This window comes from Triturus cristatus, chromosome 4_2 (assembly GCF_964204655.1).
Source record: "Triturus cristatus chromosome 4_2, aTriCri1.1, whole genome shotgun sequence".
NCBI classification, from domain to species: Eukaryota; Metazoa; Chordata; class Amphibia; order Caudata; family Salamandridae; genus Triturus; species Triturus cristatus.
The window spans coordinates 93,322,326-93,349,123 of record NC_140586.1 but is presented as its reverse complement, the minus strand read 5'-3'; the positions used below and the strand labels follow the sequence as shown (position 1 = coordinate 93,349,123).

At 44.0% G+C, this 26,798-nt stretch overlaps 1 protein-coding gene across 13 annotated transcripts in view; it reads left to right on the top strand.

Annotated features, from left to right (window-relative positions):
* CACNA1A (calcium voltage-gated channel subunit alpha1 A) overlaps window positions 1-26,798 on the top strand; it is a 1,220,168-nt gene that overhangs the window by 654,567 nt on the left and 538,803 nt on the right. For all 13 annotated transcript variants that reach the window (XM_085600715.1, XM_085600714.1, XM_085600719.1 and 10 more), the window contains one exon: window positions 22,376-22,475. In XM_085600715.1, coding sequence (XP_085456841.1) covers window positions 22,376-22,475 — 100 coding nt within the window. The remainder of the gene's footprint in view (window positions 1-22,375; window positions 22,476-26,798) is intronic.

Below are 26,798 nucleotides of genomic sequence, written 5' to 3'. Positions count from 1 at the left end.
CGATGTCACTCCACTCCGGAAGGACGTGCAGTACCCTATATAGGTGCCACCCATGTGCCCTTAAATCAATTCCTTTCTTTCTGCACCAACAGACACGGATCTGGAGCTACTCCTCATCTCTTTGAGACAAATTTCTGGAAAGAAACTTTACTGTGTGTAAGAGAATATGTCACCTCCCAAATCTACAGGGTTCAAACCCTGTCTAGAATGTGGCAAACAAATGTCTGTGACTGACCTACTTGTGGTTTGCTTGTGCTGCCTAGGGTCGGACCACAACTCCAAGGCCTTTTTTGTGATTGCGCCTTGATGCACCCCAAGGGCAATCAAGACCAGGAAGCAAAGCGCTTCATGGCAAAGTACTGCAAGACCTAATGGCAAGATTGGTGAAATTCTAAAGATAGGTCCCGGTCTACCTCCCAAGGTTGCTCTGGCAACAGTTAGACTTAGCGAACTACAGTCTATGGTAAATCAAAAAAGAAACATAAGAAATCCAAGCAGGAGTTGGCTCTATCCTGCAACTCTCGATGTCCTGAGAAAGCGCAAGGGTGGCATCATGCATCCAAGTCGCATTCCTAAAGTCGATCTACTTCAAAATTGATTCAGACCGCAGCAGCCGAAATGTACGGGGCTGTCTGTTATGCCGCAACGAAAAGAGGACTTCTGCAAAGTCATGCTTATCAATCAATCAATCATTATATATAAAAGCGCAGATAATCACCCGATAGGGTAGCCAGGAGCTTGCACGCCCGAGGCTTATTCAAACAGCCAGGTCTTGAGGGCCATTCACAAATCCAGCAGTGAGGTGATGGTCTGGAGGTGCGTGGGGAGGCTGTTCCAGGTCTTTGCTGTGATGTTGGAGAAGGAGCGTCCCCCACTTCTGCTTCGGTAGATGCGGGGAGTATAGGCAAGTGAAAGGGAGGCAGTGGTTAATGTAGGCAGGGCCTTGGTTGTGTAGAGTCTTGTGTGCGTGAGTCAGCAGCTTGAATTGGCATTTCTTCTGTATGGGGAGCCAGTGGAGTCTCCTGAGGTGGGATGTGATATGGGTTAATTGGGGAAGGCCGAGGAGGAGTCTGGCTGCAGCATTCTGTATGGTCTGAAGTCTCTGTAGAAGGTTTCTGGCGATTCCTACGTAGAGGGCATTGCCGTAATGCAGTTGGCTGGTGAGGAGGGCTTGTGTCACGGTGTGTCTCGTGTGCAGGGGTAATTTCTGTTTCCACAGTTCACCTCTAAGTGTTTTTTGGCCTGCCTTTCTTCCTTTTAACTTCTGGGGTCCAGTGTAGAGCTGTTTGTATGATGGAATCTTGTTCTCTTCTAATGGTGTGTCCTATCCATCTCCAGAGTTTTCTCATGATAGTGTCCATGCTTGCATCTGGTGAGCAGTTCCTGTTGGGAGATTGTGCGTGGCCAGAAAATGTGAAAGATTCTTCTCAGGTTACTGGTGTGGAAGGCTGATGATTTGGTGATGACGCTTTTCTTCATTATCAAGCATTCCAATCCATACAAGGGTGTGGACAGAATGCAGCTCTTATAAAGCCTCAGCTTAGTGTTGGTGCTGTATTGAGATGCATTCCACACATTGTTCAGCGTCCTCAAGGTTATCCTGGCCTTGTTCAATCTGCTTTTGATGTCAGTGCCTACCCCTCCATCATGTCTGCCTAGGTAGGTGAACTCCTCAGTCATGGCAAGGTCTTCTACATCCACCTTGATTGCTGAAGGTTTTGGGATGTTGAGTGACATGACTTCTGATTTCTTTGTGTTGATCTTTAAGCCCACTTTCTTTCCATCGATGTTGAGGTGAGATGTCTTTTCCAGCATATGCTAGTGTGTGAGAGAGCAAGGCTGGATCATCCACATATTCAAGGTCCTCCAGTGTTGACAATATTGCCCATCAGATGCCTCTGGCTTGGACTTCAGTTGTGCATCGCATTACCCAGTCGATGACTTGGTTGAAGAGCATTCTGGACATCATGCATCCCTGTCTCACATCGATCTTGACTTCAAAGCTATACTCACTATCTCCCACCTTGCAGGTAAAATTAACATAGAAGCTCTTGATGAGGAGAACTATCTGCTGCGATATGCAATTGACTCTCAGGATCCCTCCCCAGTGCCACAACCCACGCCAGAACGTGATCCACTGAAGCTGATACTGGTGTCATTGACCCAACCTTGTTCGAGGATCTGCTCCTTTATCTGAGCTGCAACCATTTAGCCACCCTTCTGCTTCTCACACAGCACCTGTAATTTCTGGAAGAGCTCAAGCTCTCAATGAATTATTTGGTACAAACTCTGATAATGGGGGCTGTGATGCTGGGGATGAGATTGCCCAGTAATACCAAAAGGACAGCTGGTCGGAAGACCTCCAGGATGCCATTGGTCTTGATACCACCCCAGACACGAGGCTAGTCCCCCCCAGGCCTGACTTCAAAGAGAGCACCCCCAGTGCCATGGTTGTGCGAAGGGTAGCAGAGGTTCTTGACCTTCAATTGCCTTCTTAGTAACTTAAGAACATCTAGACTGAAGTCCTTCAGCCTGGACAAACAAATTCTGAGGCTCTTTTTACATTTAATTAGGCTCTAACTGACACACTTTTGGGGATCTGGACTAAACTCTGCTGAGGGCCACTGGTTAATCGCCAGGTGCCACCGCCCTGCTCCAGCCATCCCTGATTTGATAGTTTAGCACCCTATGTCCGAGAAGCTTGTTGTGCAGGCTTTGGCAAGTAAGGTAAATCTGAACACGTCTCCCACTACTTCTCCTGACAGGGACTCAAAGAGGATAGAAACATTTGCCAAAGGAATGTTCTCCTCAACATGGTTTGCCCTTCGGTCCATGAATGCCAGCTGTGTCCTAGGCTACTCTAACACCTTGTGGGACTCAGTAGCACAGGCATTGCCCATGGTCCCAGATGAACCTTTGAGAATGAGTGGAGCTATGTATCTTAACTTGATGGACCAAAGTTTAGGTAATAAAAGGAGATGCACTGACTATATGTAGTTTATGCTGTTTTGAGTGTCATTAAGTTACTATGTACACTGCTTTGTAAACATTGATTTCTGCTGGTTCCCATATCAAGCCGGTGAATTTCTGAAAGAAGCCAATGCAGGAGAACTGTCGTTACAGCTAAGTAAAATGTTTCTTCTTCAGACTTGATATATTTCATGGATTAACAGGCAAATGTCCCTCCTCATGATAAGGTAATATATTTATTATAATTAGAAGGTGGCAACCAGGTGTGGAGCTTTTACTGATCCACCACATTGGCCAGACAAAAGGACCAAACAAATTAGGATAGGCTAAGTAGACTAATTTGTAAAGTTTTGCCTTAAAAACAACAAAGTTGAAGTTATAGGGTTTTCCAGCTGGGCGACAGGGAATAATTGAAAAGCATCTGAATCTGTGAAATATAGTCGCAAAAGAAATAAGTAGTTGGGTGCACATTTTTCTTTTCAGGTGCATCGATTACTCTTCCTCAATCTGCTTGACAGTGTCAGTCTGTACCTGTCACCCAAGTACATAAACCATCTAGAATCCCCGCATCAATCAAGTGTTGTAGCACCTAACTTGCGCTCTTTATCTCATGACAATTTACACTCAGCAGCACACTTGTCACCAGTGGCGGCTGCCACAAAACTCCAGTGAGAGGGCAGGAGGCAGGGGGGTAAGGCCTCGTTTGCCGCCCAGATAGTGCCTTAGTGCCTGTGGTGTTTCTCCAACCTGGCTGTGCAACAGAGCCGGGTTGGAGAAGCCTAAGTGTGTATGTCTGTTTGGCTAGCCTCAGCCGTCCGCCCAAACCGACATGCGCACTTTACAGTGCACACTACCCCCTCCTCCCTACGATGCCGGCCCCACACTGCCCCGTGCAAGACTCCCTTGCTGAGTCAGTCAGCGGAAATAAAAAATGATAATATTGTTATATTATCCTTTTATTGTCCGCTGACTGGCTCAGTGGGGCGACGCTCCTCCACCATTACGAAGGAGCCGCCCCGCTTGTCACCAACTCCTGTAAAGGAAACAACTTGTTTGAATGCCATTTCAGAGAGGAGTGGAGGCCTGGTGGGTCTTTGGTTAAAGAAGTAATTCTTTACAAAATAACCAAATACCGTCTCTAATTGTATTACAGTCACACAACCTCTCACTTTTTAGAAGCAACAGAAACGCATCCAGAGATGATGTAGTGCAGTATGGCTGTTGCATTGCATGTAACCCCATCTGAAACGACACTCTGCATGCTGCATCTTTAGAAAACAGAAAATAGCTTGTTTAAAGGGGAAATAATTGTTGGGAAGTCATTTTGCACTCATGATGTTTATTGTAATGCTTTTCTTATATTTATGTTTGTTGTGTTTTTTTATTCAGTCAAATAGCAATCATTTACGTATGCTGCATAGTGGGCTGGAATGGCCCAATCCTCACTCTATCACCCCTTTCTAGAAGCCACTTTCAAAAAGCTTCAATGGAGCGGATGTTCTTAAAACCATTTGTTTAAATGAAGATTTCGAAGTGATGCACTTTTTGGAAGACTGCCCCCTGGCGGCCAGAACCCACAGCTGCCGGCTATGTTTTATTTCTACCTTCCTTTGAAATCTGAGTAATGATGGCTCCTGTTTATACTATCTTTCTTTACTATGCAGGCTTCTTTTTTAATAACGCAAACGAGGAACCAGGCTCACGACGAATCATTGACCGTTATTTCATAATTCTTGAGCACAAAAAGGCTCTAGTTAGCTTTTTGTTGGGTATTGTCCTGAGCTGCAAATTTTCTCATTAGAAGCACAACTGACATTGAAGAGCTACAAGCCTCCACTTCATTTGTAACTATCTCATTACGAACTATAATTTCAGTGGCAAAAGGCAGTTGATCTTCTCTGGAATCTTCTGGCCCCCTCTCTCACCGCTCCACTCAACAGGGTTTCTGATACGTTGGTGCCATAAGGAGATAATGAACCACCTTCCCACCTTTTGGGCTTACTTTGAGATTTCTGTGTTTCACTTCTTTTGCATTTGGGTGCAGAACAACTCTTCCTGTTTGCACTTTTACCTTTGTGGTTGCTTCTTGCCACCTGGGTGTCTTAAATGGTTATTTGGTGTTTCATGAGAAAGAGATTTTCTGGAAGCACCACCTAATGATACGTTGTGCTTTATAACAAACTTCAACAAATGGTTGGCCGAAGAGGCGTCTTCTGGGCCTATCCCACTAATGTCACCTTTACGGTTTCTAAAAGGGTTTGTAAGGTGTTCAGGTGGAGAGCAACCGTATGAAATCATTCCAGTATTGCCCTTTCGTTGTTTTTAGTATGATCCCTCAGGGATTAGGGTGCAGGATATCGCCCTTCATTAAGTAAGGTTCAGACAAAAATCCTCAGGGACTCGAATATATCTACATGCCACTTCTGTGTGCTTCTTCAGCACCGTTTGGTTTTACGAGTGTGAGACTAGAAAAAGGCAGTGAAAAAACCCACTCCCATTGCCAATACACAGTAGGTGGTTACTCACGTGACGGGTGCAGACACAGCATTGATGTCTACCCTCCCGCCACTTTCACTCAGAGGGCAGTGACTCTTGCCATCCGAGTCTGTGTTGTGTGTTCATTATTTATTGTCTCATTTTTACTTGTCTTTTCCTCTCTGCTTTCCAACACAGGAGCGGCCAGCGGTAAATTTCTTCTTCTTTCTCATACATTAACTGCTGGTAGCTTCCATTCTCACTGGTACCTACATTTACTCTAATGCATAATTTCTCTGTCTTTCTACATTTATATTTTTGTACTATGTGCAGTGTTCTAAATTGTGTGTCGAAAGGGCATCTTAGATTCGAAGGTAACCTTTCAATGTTGTGGAACAGTCATGTCATTTGAGTGGGATCTGTCTGGTCTCATTGTTTATATCAGCCTTCGTACAGTTTGGCGACCCTCATTTGAATCCTCTGCTTCCTTTTGCTCAGAATATTGAAAGATACATATGACCAGGTCTTCATGCAATGAAACATTGAATAATTTAGAGTACAATCAAATTATATAATTGAAGAGCAGAAACACAAACTTTACAAGTATCCATTATTTAAATGCCAAAACAGTGCTCAGTGTTTGTGAGTGTTCGCGCAGTGATCAATAACAGGTAAGGGGTATAATGGGTCATCCTCAGGACTGAGGAAATTAATTAATTTGACACAGCGAGCCATGTATGTATCCAATGCATCCTTGTCAAATCTGGTATGTAGTATTTCGCCTTCAATGAAAATCACAAAACAAAAAGAATAATAAGAAAGGTTGCATTCACAATGAATCGCTCAATAAATAGTTTGAAGTTTCCAAACTGTAGCATGGCCCCCAACAAATGAGCCCGCCAAGTAGCCGGTGAATTGAACCGTGACTACAACCTTCGAGCTTCAGTCAGGAACCAACTTTTTCTCTTAGTGATTTTCATCGAATGTGAAATACTACACACCAGAATTGACATGGATGCATTGGAGATATACATGGCTCGCTGGGTCGTATAAATGTCTTTACTCCTGAATATGACCCTTTACACAGTTGGGGTCAAAACGCCATAAAAAACCCAGCAAATGGAACTGATGCAGATATATTCATTGGTTGACCTATAATCTAATGTATATGCAGGATCACTGATTGTATAACCTTTTAGTTCCATTGCCGGACATGTTTTGGTACACATTTTATTTCCATGCCTATTATTGGTCACTGTGTGAACACTCACAAGCACTGAGCACTTTCTTAGCAGTAAAATGATGGATACTTGCAAAGTTTGTGTCTCTTCTCATTAATCGAATACTTTGATTGTATTTTAAATTATTCATTGTTTCATCACATGGAGCTCCTGTCACAGTGATGTGGATTTCCCCGGGCTCCAGGCATCTTTATACTATGGGCACCTCCTTTTTTTCTAAAAACAGAATATTACAAAGTCGCAGGATTGAAAATGCTTTCTAATTTCCAGAATAGAAAAAGAGTGTTCCCATACTGCACATTCCAGCAGAATTTAATTGTCCTCCTTCTTGAGGATGTCTCTAGAATTGCATGGTACCCTTGTCTACACTGCTGCTTTTGCGTGAAGTGGACGTTCACTCCCCAGTCCTCTTTTCACAAACATCTATAAAATCAGCAAATTGTTGGATACCACGCTTTCCTCTCCTTTTTCCCTGTAGGAGATATTTGACTATAAATTGGTGAGGATGCCTAAGTGTGTTATTTAAGAAAGGGTGTACATTTTATATCAAATTTGACTTTGTTTATTTTGTTAGATGCTATCACTGTCTTTTGGCTTTGACCATGTGCTGTAGCACCCCAAAAAAATTGGACCTTCTATGCAGTTTGTGTATCATCATCTACTTCCAATGTGGTTTGAGGGCACTATTGCATGGTTTGGTAAGAAGATACAGGAACCTCAAATTGCTTTTGCACAGACATCACTACGATCCATTTAATTATAGCTTAACAGACTCAACCTGCGTCGTCCCAACTGGCACAGTTTTTGTTTTGTAGTGCACAAGAACAGAAGGAAAAAGACCTAGTAGGTACAGGAGTGGTTGTCACTTTCAAAAACATTTAATTGTGTGCATATTCTTGATGTGTAGGCAAAGAAACCATTGGGCACGAGGACTCTCCTGTATTCAATCCCCAACACGTCAGCTGTTTAGCTAATTTTATTCTATTTTTTTAATTACAATGTAACACATCTTTTTGTTTCTTCATCATAATGTGTGTGAGACAGAAAACCCTAATGTGTACACTACTACAGTTTGCTGGAAACCGTTTTGTCTTGGTCAACAGTATGAATGACATCCATACAAGATCGTCTACCAAAGCCAAATATTGTGTGCAATTCTGATTACTTTCTTCAGCTTTGAGGGATGGAAATGTCAATTACATCTTCTTATGGGAAAATGACCGTTGTAGTTTAGCTACGTGTAACTTGTCTGTGTATGGCTATTTTAGATTATATAGGGCAAGTTGGGGGGGTTAATTCTCTCCTATGCACAAACCCCTGTTTAAGCACGGAACGGAATAACAAGTTTAGTTTTATTTAACGCATCTGATAATTATCCGATTCGCTAAATAACCCGACATTCGTTAAATTTCGGTAGGTCACACCTGCCAAAATGTAACAGTAGAAAACATGCAGTATTTACAGTATCATTCGAATTTTGGTGCATTAAACACCACAATCTGCATATCATTCCCCGTAAACTCAGAATAGGCATTATTTATCGCACCCGATAAATAACATACCCTGTGGTATCGTTATTTATCAGGTGCGATAAATACATTCTCAACTTGTAATCAGGCCTATAGATTTTTCGAGGTTACTTGTTGCATCCATTGTAATTATGGAGCCTTCCTGCCATGCTGAAATCCAAAGTTAGCGTATTGTAATAACCTTGGGTCTTATTTAGAGTTTTGCAGACAGGGTACTCCCTGTCCATGAAAGACTTGGTCTGCCTACTGTATTTAGAGTCAGGCAAGCTGTCATGTTTCTGCTAGAGGAGTCTCCTCTAGTTCAGCTTGCAGAAACTTACCCCAGCAGCCTCACAGACATCAGACTTTCTATCTAAGCACCCAGGTCCATTCTCCTATTTAGGGCAGGCGTTCTGGAATGCTTTTTTTCTCCTTTTCAGGATCGCTTTTCAAAGCCTGGCAGCTCCAAATAGGAAACAAAATGACCCTCACACAATGGGAGAAAACTTCTAGGGAGTTGGGGCCATTTTTTGTGTTTTTCAAAAACAAACTTCTGCTTTTTGAGTTTGTTTTTGAAAAACAAAAGGCTTTGCTGGGTTGCTGCATTAAATGTGTGTCCGCTCTGCGAAAGTCGCAGTGTCTTCTGAAACGAGGACGGCATGTCAGCGACTACTGTGAAGGCACAGAGATATCCACCAGCCAGGCGATTATCTCTAAATATGATGGGAGGTTATCCACCGACCTTTGCCACCACAGAGGGCCGCAGTGTGTGTTCACCTAATTCCGAATAAAACCCCTAGTTCCCTAGACATAGGTTGGGTGAAGTTCCTTTCAGGATGTACCACCCGGCATTGTGTCCCACAAATGAACCTCAAGGCTAGCAGTCCATTGTTGGTCGCCAGGAGATGACCATCCCTTTTCATATGAGAAACTCACCAGTAGGGCTATGGGGCAGAGAGGGGTCAGTCTCAATCTATCCAGCACATGGACTTCCTAACCACCCAGGTAGGCTTGCTCACCAAGGTAAATTGAGTTTTTTTCTATAAGATATTCATGGCTTGACTTTGTAACAAGGTCTGAGTATCAAGGCTAAGCCATAGCAGAATGTGTTTAATAAAAAGGTGCAGTGTACAAGTAAAGACCTTTAAGGCCCATGCCAAATTTACATTAAAAAAGAGCAATATTTCATAAAAATTAAGGTGCAGAAATGTAATCAGTGAATCGAAAGTTATTGATCATATATAGCTGTTCCAAGGAAATTAAAGGGTGACACTAGTCAAGTGTGCATGACCGGAAAGATAAATTAATAAAACAGTTAAAGTCACCTTGAAAAATGATCAAGCCTGTATTCAAATAGGTAAGTAAACCTAGTCAGCAGTGCTCAAGTCTACAATGAAGACTGTAATTTCTGTTGGTGACAAACATTGAAAGCTAATGTCAAATATCAGGTTTTAGTCATGAAATCCATTGAATCATGTTGAACAGGTTCAAAGGGATAAAGGTACAAGATAGTGGAGTCAGTGACGTGTAGTTTGCACGCATAGCTACTCAGTAACATCAAAGTCAGGTGGAGATGATTCAAGTACACGTCAAGTCCAGATAATACCAGGTAGGTAAAACGCTCTAGGCTTATCAGCTCAGTGACTGATGGCAGCAAGGCTCCTACATGAACTGCTGAGTTGAGCACTATCAAGCAGCTGAAAATGGAATAGTGGCATGCTAGTGCTCAACTCAGCGGTTTGAATAGAAGCATTGCTGCCATTGGTAATTGAGCTTTGTTCGAAGGACCATAACCACAACCTGACATTTATTGGGATATTCCTTTTACCATGTACTGTTATTTGGTCCACCATTGGATATTTCATAAATCCATATACATGAATTGTTCCCTGTCGTTGATCTGGGTGTCCCATGGTGGTATTAACATAGCAGTACAAAGAAATTGCATCATACAATTGCTTTAAGGTGTACCACTTTGGTAGCACAATCACTTCCCTAGAAAAAATACGCCCTTCAATCACTTCAAAAGCCGCCATACTTCAGACTTCTATGCATGTCATGTGGAAGGAAGGCCCTGTCAGCGCTCTGCGACAGACCTATTTACAGTCCTTAAGCATAAAGAATGCAAGATGTCAAAGAAATGCTCAGCAAAATCTTTAAGGACTGGAATGGATATTTAATTTGTTGGCTCCAGAAGAAGGACAGTGAACAGTGTGAAGAGTCCTCTTATAGCAGACTCCAGTAAGACAAAACATTTGCTTATACACCATCTGAAGGGTGATGAAGAACGTCCTTGGAATGGTCTCAAAGGGTATCCAATAGGAATCCCAGTAGGCCCTGTAAGACATCTCTTGAGGGCATTCTAAATGCAAAGTTTCTTTAGAACCACCATTGAAGACCAGGCCAACTGCGCCTCCAACAATGGACACTCCTGTCTTCAAAGTGCCATTGGTGCCCACAGCCTTCAATGACTCCTCAACAGCTGCCTGGTTAACATCACTGGAATATCAACACTGTCTTTGTAAACAACTGTACATACAACAACCCCACTATCGATAACTTTAATTCCTTTGACGATAAGACCATACTCGATGAGCTAACCACCATTAACAGGCATACCATCTATGACCTTGCCATCAATGATGTCACCATGAATGGCATGAGGAAAAGGTCTGTAACTCTGCCACCTGCATCAGCCAAGGGACGCTTGTCCTGGAGAATACTTCTCTTAACAAGAATCTGCCATCTAAGAACCTATATACTGATGGCAAATTCCAGTATGAAGGGCCTTTTAGATTGGCCACTAGCCCTAACCAGCTGAACACCAAATGCCAAGAAGATGATGACAACCGTTATGATCAGGAAGAAAAAGTCAAAGACCATACTATGCGGAGGTAGATAAGAAGTCATATTGTGGTTACAGATACCCCCTCTATGATAGACACTATGATGAATATTATGCAGCGTCTGACTATTGGAAGCAACCAACACTTAATGTCCCTATTTGATTCATTAACAACCTCCATTAAATGAGGCACGACTATTACAACAGGTTTCCTTCAACCCCGCGCCTGCCATAGTTCTGTGTCAACCTCATCAGCTCCAGCACCCCTGCAGTATCCCTCCCTCGACACCCACCTCTGCATCCATCATCTCAGATTGAGCCATACCATGCTCCACTGATCAACATGTGATTATAATGTGCAATCAGAAGGAGTGGTTCCAGACCAACCATTGACCGGAACGTATGACTGGGATAGTTACGTGGCCCAGGCCACCAATTGGCCAATTCTACTTCATGCAGACTCTCCACCAGCTGCTATAGCACGATTTCATTTGTTGTTGGAGAGAGCTTTGAAGCACTTTGTTCTACCTGTATTTGAAACAGGGATGGATTGTTTACTGTATGAGTTTAAGAAGGCCCTCAGGAAATCTATTAAATCAGTTCCCTTGATTGAACATATATGGAAAGAAGGGTTCAAGATTAGGCAGGTGCCAGCTTCTGTATCAGCCTTAGTTCCTTATGTCAATATGAACCACAGAGCTCCGGATGATTCTCCAGCCTCTTTGACTGTTCGTCCTTTGTAGAAACGCAGACTGCTCTGCGCCACTACTGGTATCCTGGTTCCCCTTGCATGGCTCCTCAGGATTGAGAGGGTGTAAAATGCACAATTTTGGGAAGAGAATTTTAATTCTAGCACCAACTTCTTTCAAGAATGACAACTCTCTGGCAACCCTTTGACCATTATTGGGCATCATTATCATCAGATGGGGGTGAGTACTTTAACAGCCAGAAAAAAGGAAGGAATTCTCCTTGCAATTCTCCAGACACAAGGAAAGAGCTTTAGCGGTCATCATAGATGGTTCATGGACGTGGCCAACACTGGCTTCTACCAATTGGTAGGGGAGCATAGTTCTATAGCAGTAGGGGTGGTTATGTTCTACTTTTTTCAGGCTAGATGAACATCAATGTATTCTGGATATTTCATTTGACGGTGAGAATCTCTTCTGCAGACACATAGATCAAATAAATCATATATGGAAAGAGCTCATTCCCTGGGGTCCACTATCAATGTGCCGAAGTCACACCTGACTCCCACTCAGATGCTCCCTTTCACTGGAGCTGTACTGGACATACTGCAGTTGCAGTCTTATACTCCAGAGCAGCGAGTTCAGGATATCCAGGCTATGATAATGATTTTTAACCTCTAGCCTGGATTTCAGTGAGAATGACACTGAAGCTGCTAGGCCTCATGGCCTTCTGCATACTGCTAGTGGCACATGCCAGATGGCAAATGCAGGCTCCACAGTGGGACCTGAATTTCCAGTGGGTGCAACATCAGGGGAATCTCTCCGACATGGTCCAGATCTTGGAGGGAACTGCAAAGGACCTGCAGTGGTGGCTAACAAACCATGATTGGGTGAGAGGCAGAACTCTCTCTCTTCCCCAACCAGATATGACAGTAGTGACAGATGCATCACTCCTAGGATGGGCCAGCCATCTGGGAGAGGTGGAGAGCAGAGGACTCTGGTCTCCAGCGAAATCCGGACTCCACATAAACATGTTGGAGCTTTGAGCAAACTGAATGGCATTGAAAGCCTTTCTGCCCTCCAACAAGGGAAGGTTGTTACAGGTGTTCACAAAAAACACCACTGCCATGTGGTACTGCAACAAACAGGGGTTGTGGGGTCATGGAGCCTTTTTTCTCTTCAAGTGGCTGGAACAGCAAGGCATATCCCTGGTGGTTGAACACCTGGCAGGTTGTCTGAGTGCCAGAGCAGACAGACTCGGCTGTCGATGCCAATAGATCACGAATGGCATCTCCATCAACAAGTGGCACCAGGTCTCTCAGCAGGCGGGGTGAGAGCCTTGGTTAGATTTGTTCACCTTTGATGAGAATGCAGAATGTCAGCAGTTTCGCGTGCTGGAGTTTCCAGGGCAGCTCTCGCTCGGAGACGCATTTCACCTTGAGTGTTGCTCGGGCCTCCTGTATGCCTGTCTGCCCATACCATTTCTGCCCTGAGTGCTTAAGAAGATCAGGAACAACCGGGCCTCAGTCATCATTGTGGCTCCGGACTAGGCACAGAGAGTATGGTATCCCGAGCTTCTCAGCATTAGCATTGATCCTCCAATCAGGCTTCCCTTTTGGGAGGTTCTTCCTTTTCAGCAGCAGGGGAGGGTCCTCCACCCAAACCTGTCAACTCTACACCTTCTTGTGTGGAGATTGCAAAATTATAATGGCCATGGTATACGTTGCCAGTGGAACAAATGTGTAATATAATGCACACAAAAGTCTACTGACCCTCTTTGTCGTATCTTTGTGATGTCCTTCTTTTTATTCTTACCCTCGCCCAGCAGGGCTCTGCTCTGGGCACTCTAAAGGGTGCTCTGCTTTCTGTTCTGTCTGCCTTTTGCGGCTGCCTGACCAACTCTCTTTATTTAAGTCCCCTATTGTGAATAGGTTCCTTAAATGTCTTGTAAATATGTTTCTTGCCTCTCCCCCACCATTATGCCTCAGTGGGACCTTAATTTGTTTCTTACTTTCTTAATGTGTGCCCCTTTCGAGTCTCTTCATAATTGTCCCCTCAGGCTGCTCACCATCAAGACAGCCTTTCCCGAGGCAATAACATCCGCCTGGAGGGTGAGTGAACTGCAGACTTAATCATGCAAACCTCCAGTCCTGTCTTTTCCAGACAAATTGGTGCTTTGCACTAGGGCCATTTTCCCGCCAAAAGTGGTAACCCCATTCCATGTGAACCAATCCGTCACCTTGCCCACTTTCTACACTCCTTCACATCCCTCAAAAGAAGAGGAACAACTCCACTTTCTGGACACAAAAAGAGCATTGTCGTTCTACCTTGACCACACATGAGATTTCTGGGTGGACAACCAACTTTTCATGGGGTATGTTGGGGGGAAGAAGGGTAGGGTGGTGCAGAAACAAACCCTTTCATGCTGTGTCGTTCTCTGTATAAAAATCTGCCATGCACTGGCCAAGAAGCAGCCCCCTGTGGGCTTAAGGGTTAGTTCCAACAAGGCTAAAGCTGCTACCATTGCATTAGCACATGAAGTCCCACTCTTGGCCATCTGCCAGGCAGCAATGTGGGCATCCCTGCACACATTTACCAAACACTATTGCCGGGACAGCCAGGTCCGCAGGGATGGGAACTTCGCTCGTTTGTGCCTGCAGGATTTGTTAGTTAAGAATTTGGCTGCAGCGCACCACCAGGGATGGTATTGCTTGGGTACCTATTCAGAGGTAAGGAATCTGCAGCTCGATGTCTTTATCAGATGAACAAGATAGTTGCCTTCAGTAACGCATTATCTGGTAGAGACAAGATCTAGCCACAGATTCCTTACCAATCCGCCCATCCTCCCCACTCTGCTGACAAGTTTCTAGGGTCAGGGCTGATCCCTTTCAGGGCCCTAATTTGGACACACCAGTGCCAGTACACTTCATGACTCTGCGCTTCTGGCGTGGAATGTCGTGAAAAGTAACTGATGACAGCGCACTGAGATGGTGCCTATATACGTCACGCAGATGTCACTTCTGCAGCAGACATCTCTGCCGTGTGGAGCCGTCCGAGACCACCAACCGGAGCGCAGGGGTACTTCTCACTCAAAAATCTTCCCAATCCAGTCTGACACATGGGAAATTCAAAGATCTTGTCCCTTACAAATAACGTGTTACCATCGAAGTTAAGTAACTGGTTCTTTAAAGATACTTTGCCACTGTGCATGTTTACATTGGAATAAGGGGAGAGAGCGTTGGAATGTGCAGGCACGATAAAAGGAGCGGGCAAGATTGTTGACAGGTCGACGGACTCATGGTTACGCACCTGCGCGCTACGAGAGGTACTAGACCTGATACGATTTTAGCAGCTTACACAGCAACCCCACACATTTTCCTACTCCCTGCTGACGAGAGGCAACTACCTCGAAACACGTGTCCAGGGATGGCACACGCCACGCATACTTGCATTCACACTCGAGCATAGGTGTATCCGCCGACGCTGACCTTCAGGGACCATTTTCATTGGGGGAACACGCCTGGTAGGTGTAGCAGTGTGCGACCAATCTGGTTTAAGGTCATTGGCTGGAACCTGCTTGTTCTGCCAATTGCTGTTTGTCTTTTCCTGCAGATCACATTAATCTGTTCTTTTAGCAACGCATACATTTTAGCGGTGTTATTGAAGCTTCTTTTACTTACCTTATACTGGTGACGAGTGGGAGTGGATCTTATTCTGTATTTACAGCTGAAAACCACTGAGATGCAGGGGTCAGCCTGACTGCTGCCCTACTTCCAATCTGGGGCTAAGTTTGGACCAAGGATCCTGCTTGAAGTACCGCTTAATTTCCCTTTAAAGACTACTGAGGAGCAGACCACAAGACTTTTCCTCACAGAGGAAGGCCTACTTGCTACTTGAAGTTCAACAGTTCATCCGCCTGTGAGGACCTGTGGGAATTGTTGTGAGATCTGTGGAGCTTCAGGACATGAGGTCACCCGGACGTAGTGTAGGAGAAGAACCCAGCATCATGTATTGGCCTCATGCAGGGCCCAGTGGAAGAGTTGCTGCCTTCAACATTCATTTTTGAGGTGCTACCTCCATGAATCCTTTTTTACTTCAAGGAAACGTGTGCACTCCACCTCCAGTTGCTTCTGGAGCCTGAGGAATCACCTTTCTCCTATCAGTGGGCAAGTTATTTAGACAGATAGTTGGGCATGACCACCCTGAATCCGGAACAGACAAAATCATGAAAGTTCATGAAGCAGCTACAGAATAAAATGGATCTGTGGTTGGTCTTTCTGTGTACAAATTTGCAGTCTCTGGAGCATGTTTCCGAAGAAAATACAGATAAACAGCAACTGCTTCGAGTTTAGCAGGGCTACTAAGACCTGGGTGTTGCATAAAATATAAAACCAACTGGATTAAATTCAGAAGAACCACTAGCTGCTATAGGCAAGCTTCGAGCATATTTGTCACACTTTTTCTGTTACGCTGCTCATAATAAATACTGCATGGCAGCATGGCTTCGCTAGGCATGTTCACATCTGCAAACCTCATTTACTCAATCACGCAGAAAGCACTATGGGCTTCACAGGGAGTCAATAAAGGGCAGACAATTACTTCAACTAAAGACCTGTAGCTACTACGTGAAATACGTGACTACCCTGGATGACCTGCTAGCACCTCCAAAATAAACACGAGGGCTGATCTAGAGTTTGGGGGACTGTTTAACATCAATCAGGATGAGTACTTTACTCCGTCTCCCTGATGGACATCCCATCCACCAAATTTAGAGGTATTAGTAGGTCTTACGGAGATCTCTATACATTGGCAGGAACAGCCATCAACAGCAGTTCCTGTCAGTGTTAGAAAAGTTTGACTGATGGTTCTATCAAACATAACGACTGGCTGTCAAGCTTTTCAAAAGCTTTGCATTTTTCGAAAACAAAGTCTCAAAGTGGGAGGTTTTTAGAAAAAAAGAGTACAATTAATGACCCCCCCCCACACCATGGTAGTATTCTCCCATAGTGTGGGGGTATTGTTTTTGTTTTTACTGTCCTTCACTGCCATGTTTTACTTGGCAGTGTTCAGACAGGAAGAAAAAGCCACCTGCCCGCCCATTCTAAATTGGGTGGTTGGTCGGTTGGCTTACCTCTGATGGCTCGATGATGACGACCCGGACTCTGTTAGGAAGAGTATGTCAGCGGAAGTAGGCTTCATTGTCTACATCGTGTGCACCCGTCCAGCCCTAAATCATCGAAGTGAACCAAGAGTTCAGCTGAGATGTTATTCTCTCGCTGTTGTGATGGGTTACCCTTTCCGTCAAACTCTATATCAGCCTCTTGGTTTTCTTAACACCTAAAATAAATGTCCAAAGAATTTTTCTCTATGGAACGTAAGTGGTGTTGTGAATACTCTCCAGAACTAAACCAGCAATGGCAAATGTTCAGTGGCAAGACAGCAACTAAATCTGCTTCTTTTCACGCAGATAAAGTATTTGCAATCTCAAACGTGTCTTCAGAAATCTTTGCCACTTTAAATAAATTAGAAGAGCCACAAAAAGAGTAACAGTAGAAGGGATTTTAGCAAAAAAGTGCAATGAATTTTCTGAGTTAGTTCATGAAAAAATAGGTCCGATTACCTCTGTGTTATGATTACGCAGAGAGAAAATCATGCCCACTTTTCAATTTGACACTTCAGTACTCCACCAGAGACAAGTCTCTGTCGAATGTCCTTCCAGATGATGCAGACTTTGCTCAATCTCTCCAGAGTAGCAAGCCTTTTGGTTCTCATAAAGGCACTCTACCTGCAAAACTCAAGCCACGTTTTTTACAGTCAGATAGTTCAATGTTTTTCTTACTACAAGAATGGTCCCCAGTGAATTACAATCTGTACTCCAAATTTCCTTATTAAAATCCATCCCTGTTACCCAATTACCTGGCTAATTATCAACCATTTTCCCAGCTTCCATATCTTTCTGTAGTACTAGAAAAAACAGCCTTTATTCAGCAATTTAAACAAAACAATAATTTGCTACATTCAGAGCAAACAGGACCCCCCCCCCCCCCCTTAAAGGGGCTTCGGATGGAAGCAGTTATGGTTGCAGGTGTGGAAGAATTGCATTGTTATCAGATACATGTCTTTCTGATGTGTTAATATTAGTAGACCTGTCAGCTGCATTTGACACTATGGATTATCAGATATTAATAACTAAACTTAGTGGACCTGGCCATGGCCTAGTTTCTAGACTGACACCCTGGCACATAGTACTCAGTGAGTAACACTCCCTCCCTTTCCCTCAGAAGGGCGGCCTCTACCCTTTGGGAATATTCAGGCTTCTATTCTGCTAGGCCTTCCTTTTAATAATCTGTATGTAATTTCAATGGGCCACTTCATGCACACATGTGTTCGTATGTGTGCTGATGTCACACAGGTTGCTTTGAAAACCACTAAAGAGCTCAGCTAGTGTTCTTCTTATTGGTTCTACCTGTCTTACAGCTGTTGATAACTGGATGCATTTCAAATAGCTAAAATTGAATGTTGAGAAAGTAGAATAGAAATATGTTTGCCACATGTGAGTATACCATTTTAGTGTGTTTTCTGTTGGCCACGTGCATTTGGAGCCCAATTCCCAAAGGTAAATCTACAAGTGCGCCTCCACCTAGCTATTTAGAACTATGCATTGAAGAAAATAGGGTAACAAGTAATACCTGAGGTAAATATTAACACCTGACAAACATTATTACTGGTAGCACATATAAGCCAAACCCTCATCTCTGCCCTCTTCCTTTTTGTGCTGCAAGATGTGTGTAGAGTAGCATTGGGTGTGTGGAGAGTAGTGTAAGATGTGAGATGAGCTGTATGTTTTTTTATAACTCGTTAACGTACATATTTCTCATTTTAATGTACGTGCATCTGTTATGTAAACATTTTTAAAATATGATTTGTATAGGTGTCTGCAATATATATGAACATTGTTTTTACATTAGTTTTATTTTGTAAAAAAAGTTATATTGTGATTAGTATCGGCGTCTGCTATGTATACAGCTATATGTCTAGTTTTTACATTCATTTTATTATTTTTTACTGTTTTACATTTGTACAGCAAAATGTGTACCACCATTTTGTGTTTTACTTATTTTAAGTTTCCTTTTGGTCATGAGCTCTGTACTGGCAGTGTTATATCTCCTCCATGGGGTTTTATGTAATTACTTTGAAGTACCTGTGCGTGGCCATTTGTGGCGTGTGATTTACTCAAGGCTTGGATGGAGTAGATTTAAGCCTGTTTGGTCTGTTTCGTGGTATCTCAGTTGCAAATGTGGTTTTACCTTTGATGAATTTGACTGGAGCACTATTTATAGATGTATGTTTGTATTTGCAAGTCCCTCCTTATCCCCCTCCTTCATTTTCTCATTGTGCTTCTGTTTTGTATTAGATATTTACCATTATCCAGCCACCCCATGTGCCGCTCCCATGCTTACACATGTATACCTAAAATGTAGAACTACATGTGTGAAGTTCTATGCACTCTAGGCAGAGAACCCACATAAGAGATAAAATCCAAAAAGGCATAGAGTTATGCTGCTATCCTTGTCAATCGCATTTAAGAGTAGGTTAACTAGTACAGGAGTACTAATACACATACTTGTAAATGCCTTTGTTAATTGGGTCCTTGAAGATCAACCCACACCATGTCAAGTGCCATGGGGGCTAAGACTGATTCACAGTTAAGTATGACGGCTCAAAGTAACTCTGGAGTCAGTTCATGTTTCTACCAATTGCCTCTATCAAAACGTATATTGCACTTCTTTTTCTTTCACCATCCAGACTATGAACTTTTTAAATCATCTCATGTGGCTTATCGAGACACGCTTTACTAGGATTTACATAAATCTTTCTTGCAGAAAATGCAATCAACTCAGAGCACTGCTGCCAGATTTCTATTAGATTTAGCGAGATGGAACCATATTAGGTGGTCTCCTGGCTAAACAGTGCGTTATATTTAAATCTACAGGCCTTATTTAGAGGGAACTGAAAACCGCCACTTTCTGGAAGAAACTCTAAATACAGAATACAATCAACTGCCTGAAATTCCTCTACATTACTATCCCTGTGGTGGATAAAATTCATCAGGTGGATTCTCCTCCACATTTACAGTTTCCTCCAGAAACTGAAAGATGCTCATTGCCCATACATTCTAAATGAGTTCCCATATCTTTGTTTCACAGTTGTATCAACAATCAAAAACAGAGTCCCCTGTCTATGTGTTTTCAATGGTGCTTCCCACAACTTTCTTTAAGATCAGCATATCAATACCTGATACCTGTTCCTAAATTGAAGTAAGTTGAAGGTTGGCCGTGGCGCCTTTTCTGTATCTGCAGCTGCCAAATAGAATCAATAACCATTTTGCTATTCGATGTCAAGCCAACTTAATGCCCAAGAAAGCTTTATACAATGATTTTTTTCTGAATCAGCAACTGTCACATGTAAATGTGTTAGACAAAGTGTTGTTACACTTCTACAGTGCCACGAGGTATGAAGTGTAAGTTGTGCTTATAAATACAAATACAAACATACTGCTTTAATTATAGTCATGGGGGACTGCCTCCTGATTAATTCAATTTCATGGTTACCTGTAGACAAGATCTATTTTCCCTAAGCAAGGAGATTTCAATGGATTTTGTTTTCAAGAATGCCAGAATTTCTGAAGCATTGTGAGTTTGACTGAGAATTTGTCAGGGCTGAGTGTGACACTTTTAAAGAGGAAGACCCCTCTCCAATTGCCTCTCACAAAAGGGATTTTGGTCCACCAGGCCATCTGCTATCATCAGTGTATGACTGCACCTTTTCTTCTCTGTTTTATTTAATCTCATTATATTATATGGGGCAGAACCATGTCTCAGTCGTATCATGGCCTTAATATAAAAGGCCAAAGAATAGAGCTTGGGGTGTCCCGTCCTGCAATCATGTGCTGATCAGTGCCAGGTCTAAGAGCAGGTGAAGATTAAAAAGCGAATGTGCTGGTGAATGACTGCTGCATTCCAGTAAACAACGTTGCTAAAATGCATGCTTACCTAGTGCCTATATCCCAACCCCCTTTGAGAGGTGTATGGATATACAGAATCAGCACAGAAAGGCACGAATCATTCTACAACAGGACAAGGAAGTGGCAGCTTCCTGGCCAAGTAGTAGGAACCACTGAAACTGAACTAAATACTGTGGTGCCAAGTCTGTTGCCTACCCTGAATTCTTGTGACAACCAAATGAAGGCCTGCCAACGTCTTTGCACCAATCCTAGTTTTATTGCCCTGCTAAGTGACTTCCTGGTGACTAACTCTGTCTGTTCAGTGTGTTCTACTAGTAATCTGCAACACTGAGAGAAACATGGTGAGCTGTTCACTCTATAATCCTGCCTGTTGATTGATTCACTAATTGTGATGTGTTTGGAAGTCCACCCAAGAGAAGCCTGACCTTAGATCTGCAGGGTTGAGGGCTGCCTTAAAGGTGCTTTGGGTGCACAAACAAGCACAAATATCCCTTTGTAGGGGGTGCTGTGAGATGTATAGCCGATTTCTGATTTGTATGCAGCACTAAATGGTAACTATTAAATAGTGGACCGAATAGCCACTTTTACACTGTTTTTCAATGCTGGGCTTTGGAAATCTTATGCTGAATGTAACACACAATTTCCTGATTCTGGCAGCTCCTGCTCTAGCGGGGCCGTGAGTGGGCCCAGGATACCCGCATATATTCTTCAACTACCACTCTGTAGTAAAACACCTACAAACCGGGTGAAGATTCAGTGAAGGTCCATCGCAGTAAGGGCCAGGGTAGGAATTTTGGAATCGGGTGTTTTAGGGGCTAGCACCTTGCTCAGGATAGTGCTGGTGGCTGGATTTAGAGAACACGCTGACCAAGTATTGCTGGCCCCATGAGAAATGTGTGTTTCAGTCTCAGCGTAGTGATCTTCTTTTGAGTTAGGGGAACTCTTCTCTGAAGTTAGAATTCAGGAATCGGACTGGAATCTGGAGAGTCGCACTCAGAGCTTTTTCTCAATGTATTCAATGGGCCTCAAGGCAAGGGAACTCAATTTTGAATACCACCCTTAGAGATGTTCACTGCCTCTAAGAAGTCCTGTCTCCCTTTCTCAGGGGAGAGTTCCATGGCTTGTCCAGTGTCCTGAGCTCCTGTGTCAAGGAGGACAGCTGGCCCTTAGAAGGACTTATCCTGTATCCTAAGCTTTGATCTCAGGAAAGACATTTTTCAGATTAGTCCAATATGCTTATTTCCTTCCCACAGGAAGTAGAGCCTGTTTCTAAGACCTTTTTGTCCTGAGTTCACACTTTATTGAGGAGAGTGCCAGTTCATTATCCTGAGTACTAGTATCAGCTACTAATAAATGTCCCTCAGGCTGTTCCGAATACTGTGTCCAAGCGTAACACATAGAAACTGTACTGTGTATCCTGGGTGTGCTTGGGAAAACTCCAGAGCATGCTCTTGGAAAGAAGCAGCTGTAGTTGGGTGCTCTTTATTTCTGGATCTTCTTTATCTGTGCTCTCTCTTCACTCATAAGAAAAAGGAAAAGTGTCATTGACAGTGGATGAGATTAATCTAAGCATACCAGACATCAGTTTTGTGCTCTCTAATTTATTCTCTTTCCCATGTACGTAGTGGTAGCAGTAAAGGGAAAGACATCAATACCATCAAATCGCTGCGTGTCCTGCGAGTGCTGAGACCCCTTAAGACCATCAAGCGCCTGCCCAAGCTCAAGGTAAGTTGCAGCTTCAAGGTACTAGGCATCCTTTTATACGCCAAGTAAATGTAGATTATTTAAGTTTAGCTACTGCCAGCATTATTTTGATTCATATCATTTATTTGCCATCCATCAAACTTACTTTCTCTTGTAGCTTCTCAACTAAATCTCTCCGAAGATCCAAAATTGAGAAATTTGCTTATTGTTGAATTGTTTGTCATCAACTAACTACCTATAAAATAGCTCTATTTGAGATGTTGCCATTATTCCCAGGTTTTACTTAGAAATATTAGAGATGAAATGAGGTCTTGTGTACTGCTTTTCAGCACTTCCAGTTCTAAGACGGGTGGTGGTCAAGGTGTTCAAGAGCAGCTCACGTATGGTGATCTATTTGCACCTTACTGGCCAGATGTTGGACAGTTAGTTTAGAAAGCAGGGGCCCCTGCATGCAACGTCACTTTCCAAGCGCAGGGAAAAAGGCTAATAGTTTAGAAACAAACTTGGGCAAGAGAGAATAAAAAAAAATGTGTGCAGGCATACAAGCAGCAAACAATTAAACTGTAATTCATTAAATGACTTGAAGAACGGCTTATGACATTATCACAAAATTATTTTTAATCTTGTATGTAAAGGTTATTAGAAATATTCACTTCTTTAAAAACATAGTACATAATTTAAATGTCCTGAACAGCAGTCAATACACAAATTATTCTTCTATATTGTGGAACAGTTGTCAATCATTTAATCCTGTTTAGTGTGCTAATCTTGAGCACATCTGACTTAATGCACAATACGTCAACTCATTAAGTTTTGATAAAATGGCAATTTAGTTCACAGTATGATAAACTTGAATATCTGAAAAAAAAGATTATTTTTGACAATATATAGGCACAAAAGTTGACGGTGTATAGAAACTACGCACGTTTCGGCGGGAATGCCTTCATCAGGGAGCCGTTGCTTTAATCACTACAGAGGACACAACAAGAGAAGAACATGTAGATACAGGAAATGTTTGCCTGCAGTTGATAAGTATTCTTTGAAATGTCTTGTCAATTAACTGATTAAACTCCAACTACAGTAGGTAAGTTGAAGCCAATGTGACCACAGATTCATAGCTATGGTACAGAGGTACAAGATAGACCACTTTTGTCATAAAATTCCTATAACCACCGAAAAGCTATATGCAAAATAGGCAAGATTACACCCAGTGTGTTAAGATAAAACAAGTGCTTGGTTGCTAAAAAGAAAGCTGCAATTTTGAAGATACAAAATAGATGTATTCATATTTAAGGTCATGCCAAGGGCATGCATTGGATTTCAACTTATTGGACATATTGAAAGTTTTGTATCTTTGGGGGTCAATAGTGCCTGAGTTCCACATAGATTGTAGCTCTAGAGATCATGCAATAATTTGTCTAACGCAATAAGGGTAAACACCTAAAGTTGTGACTCGAATGCCCAATGTCTAGTCGTTAGACAGGTAAATGCGATATATTGTCCATTATGAATTCATCAAAAGGATTCCGAGTTTTAATGGAATGCTGGATCCTAAATAGGTTAACGATAAAAAAGGATTGCATGACAAAACTGCTTAGGGGTAATGCAAGGGCAGACATTATGGGCCTCTATTACTGAGCATTACCTTGTTAGTCTCTCCAAGCACGAAGAAACTCAATGGACAAAGTTAAACTCTGCTCCGTGTTACAGAAAGATTTCTTATATGGTAAAAATGTTAATGATGCATCCTGGCGAAAGAAAGAGTAAAGCAACATGTAACGGCCGCTAAGGGGTGTATAAATACGCCTTTTATAACAGATGATGTATAGTACTGCTAGGGTGACTCATCAGGCCAGTATATAATATGGTAAACCTTTTACTGGTGGCGTAAATGTATTAAAAAAGTTATGGCAAGTCAATGCACCCAAATGCTAAACCTTAATTATGTCTCTGGTTGGTATATTTTGTATGGGAGGGCCCTCTAGTGGAGATGTAGGTAAACTACTTAGCGGCCAACATAATGAAAGTCACAATATCTCTGGGCAAAACACATTGGGGCATATTCTCAAGGACACCACCGATTTAGCTGCACTTTTCCGCCACGAAAGTGGTGATAGATTTATTGCCCTATTCACAAGCCTGCGCTAACAGCCGGCATTGTCAGTTTACCTGCGATAGCTGCCGCTAAAAACATCGCCAAGACTGACAGGGACAACTAATGCTAATCATATGCAGAGTAGGCGTTCCCATCCAAAAACTCACGATAACACCACTTTGCGATATTATCAACGAGCAGCCAGATCTGCGATGCAGTCCAAAAACAGGCGATAAGGCACGTTAGCAGCACGGACTTAAGACCTGCTTTTTTCTGGCCTTAAGTAGGACGAAAACCTGCAGTAGAAAGGGAGCCCAGCCCAAAGCCACATCTGAAGACCAACAGATGCCATCGAGCCACTACACCCACCTCCACCACCCCCAGGACCACCCGCACCCCAGGACCACCACCCCCGGACTACCACGAGGCAGCGCAGAACAAGACAGCGGACCTTCTGCATGTGTCTCTGTGTGCGCCATATCCTGACCATAGGCCTACACACATGTGGCCGACCTCTTCCAGTGACCAAATTTACACCGGGGATGAGGTGGCTACGTCACACGCCACCCGGCGCACATCGCGTCATCGCCTGCAGGGGCATGTCTGCCTGCCACGAGGCCGCCGCCATGACCGGTGGTGCCGGCGCAATCCTGTGCGCCTGCTGCACCCCAGCCCGCTGGTCCCCAGACCCGTCCGGCTCCCATCGGTGATTGACCTCCCCTTCGCACCCAGGTCTCACTGCTCACCTGCTGCCACCGGCGTATCTCCAAGAGGGCCCACCATGTGCCAGAGCAATCTTCAAGCCAGAGGCCCGCAAGCCTGGCAGCCTCCTCAGCCAATTGCTGGCTTCCATGCAACGGGCCCCCAGCGCACCCTGCGGCACCGCACCGCAGAGTTCTGTGTGTGCTGACTGCTCCCTTCGGCCTTCACTGCGGTCCAGCAGGTCTCAGTCAAATCCATTCGAGTCCGGCCCAACAGGCCTACTGCATCATCGCAGGCTGCACACCCGCTCAGCTCTTCAGGTGGGCCTAACTCAGTGCACCACAAGTCACCGTCCAGCCTCCAGGCCACTGCATCATTGCAGGCTGCACACCCGCTCAGCTCTTCAGGTGGGCCTAACTCAGTGCACCGCAAGTCATCGTCCCGTGGGGCTACCCCACAAGTCCGCCTCCAGCAGCCAACAACATGTCCTCGGTAATGCCACTGAAGCCGTTCACAGTCACGGGGCCACCCCCGTCCCAGGCGGTGGCTGGAAAGCCTGGGTGGAACGTCTGGAGACATACTCCGAAGCGCACGACATCCCAGTGCCGCCGCGGCAGCCCACAGATAGGCATCTGAGGACTGTGAAGAAATGACCCGGGGCTCTGAGCGTGGTTCAGTTCAGGGCTCTGGGCGTGGTTCAGTTCTGGGCTGGCCACAAAAGTAACTATGGCAGTGTCTCTGTTGTAGTGTCGGCGTCACCCAGACTTTAATCTACAATGTTGCAATGTAGCATGCACCCAGGGGGCGGGCTCGCCTGAATGGAAAAATAAAGGAGCGCAAGACCGCTCGGGGTCTTGGCTCATACATGCCAACTGTTGTGTGTGTATCTTCATTGCCTCAGCATAAGCCAAAGGCCTAGCCTCAATCGCATACTTGCTTGATCATAGACATGACACATCTGTGTGAATTAGAATGTTTTAATCACATTCGGTGGAGTGTTGAAGCTGGACCGGTGCATGGCCATGCAAACCCCACTTTACATTGATGCCCCGTGGAGGACCAGCCAGAGTCCTTTAGGGATTGACAAGTTCATCGGAAGAGGAAGAGTTCAGTCCGCAGTCTGATTGCTGTGTCATTGGTAACCAAACCAAATATGGCAGTCCATGTCGAGGGTCAAGGCGAGTGTCGCAGAGTGTATCGGGGGACAGTGGAAGGTGTTATTCCAGGGCATGATGCAGAGGGCAGAACCAAGCTGAAACAGGCCATGTGGCGGAGATTAATGCTACCGCTTCCTTCTTACCAGAATGGCAGAATCATCCACATCATCGTCGTCTAATGTGTGATGTGCCTCACATGTGGGTGGTGGTGTTTTGTCTGCAGCACTGTGTGGCACTGACACATCAGGGGCTGGAGGTGGAATGTCTGCCGCACTGTGTGGCAGTGCCACATCAGGGGCCGGAGCTGGAATGTCTGCCGCACTGTGAGGCACTGACACATCAGGGGGGCGGAGATGTGGATGGAGTGGTAGCAGCAGCATTCATCTGCAC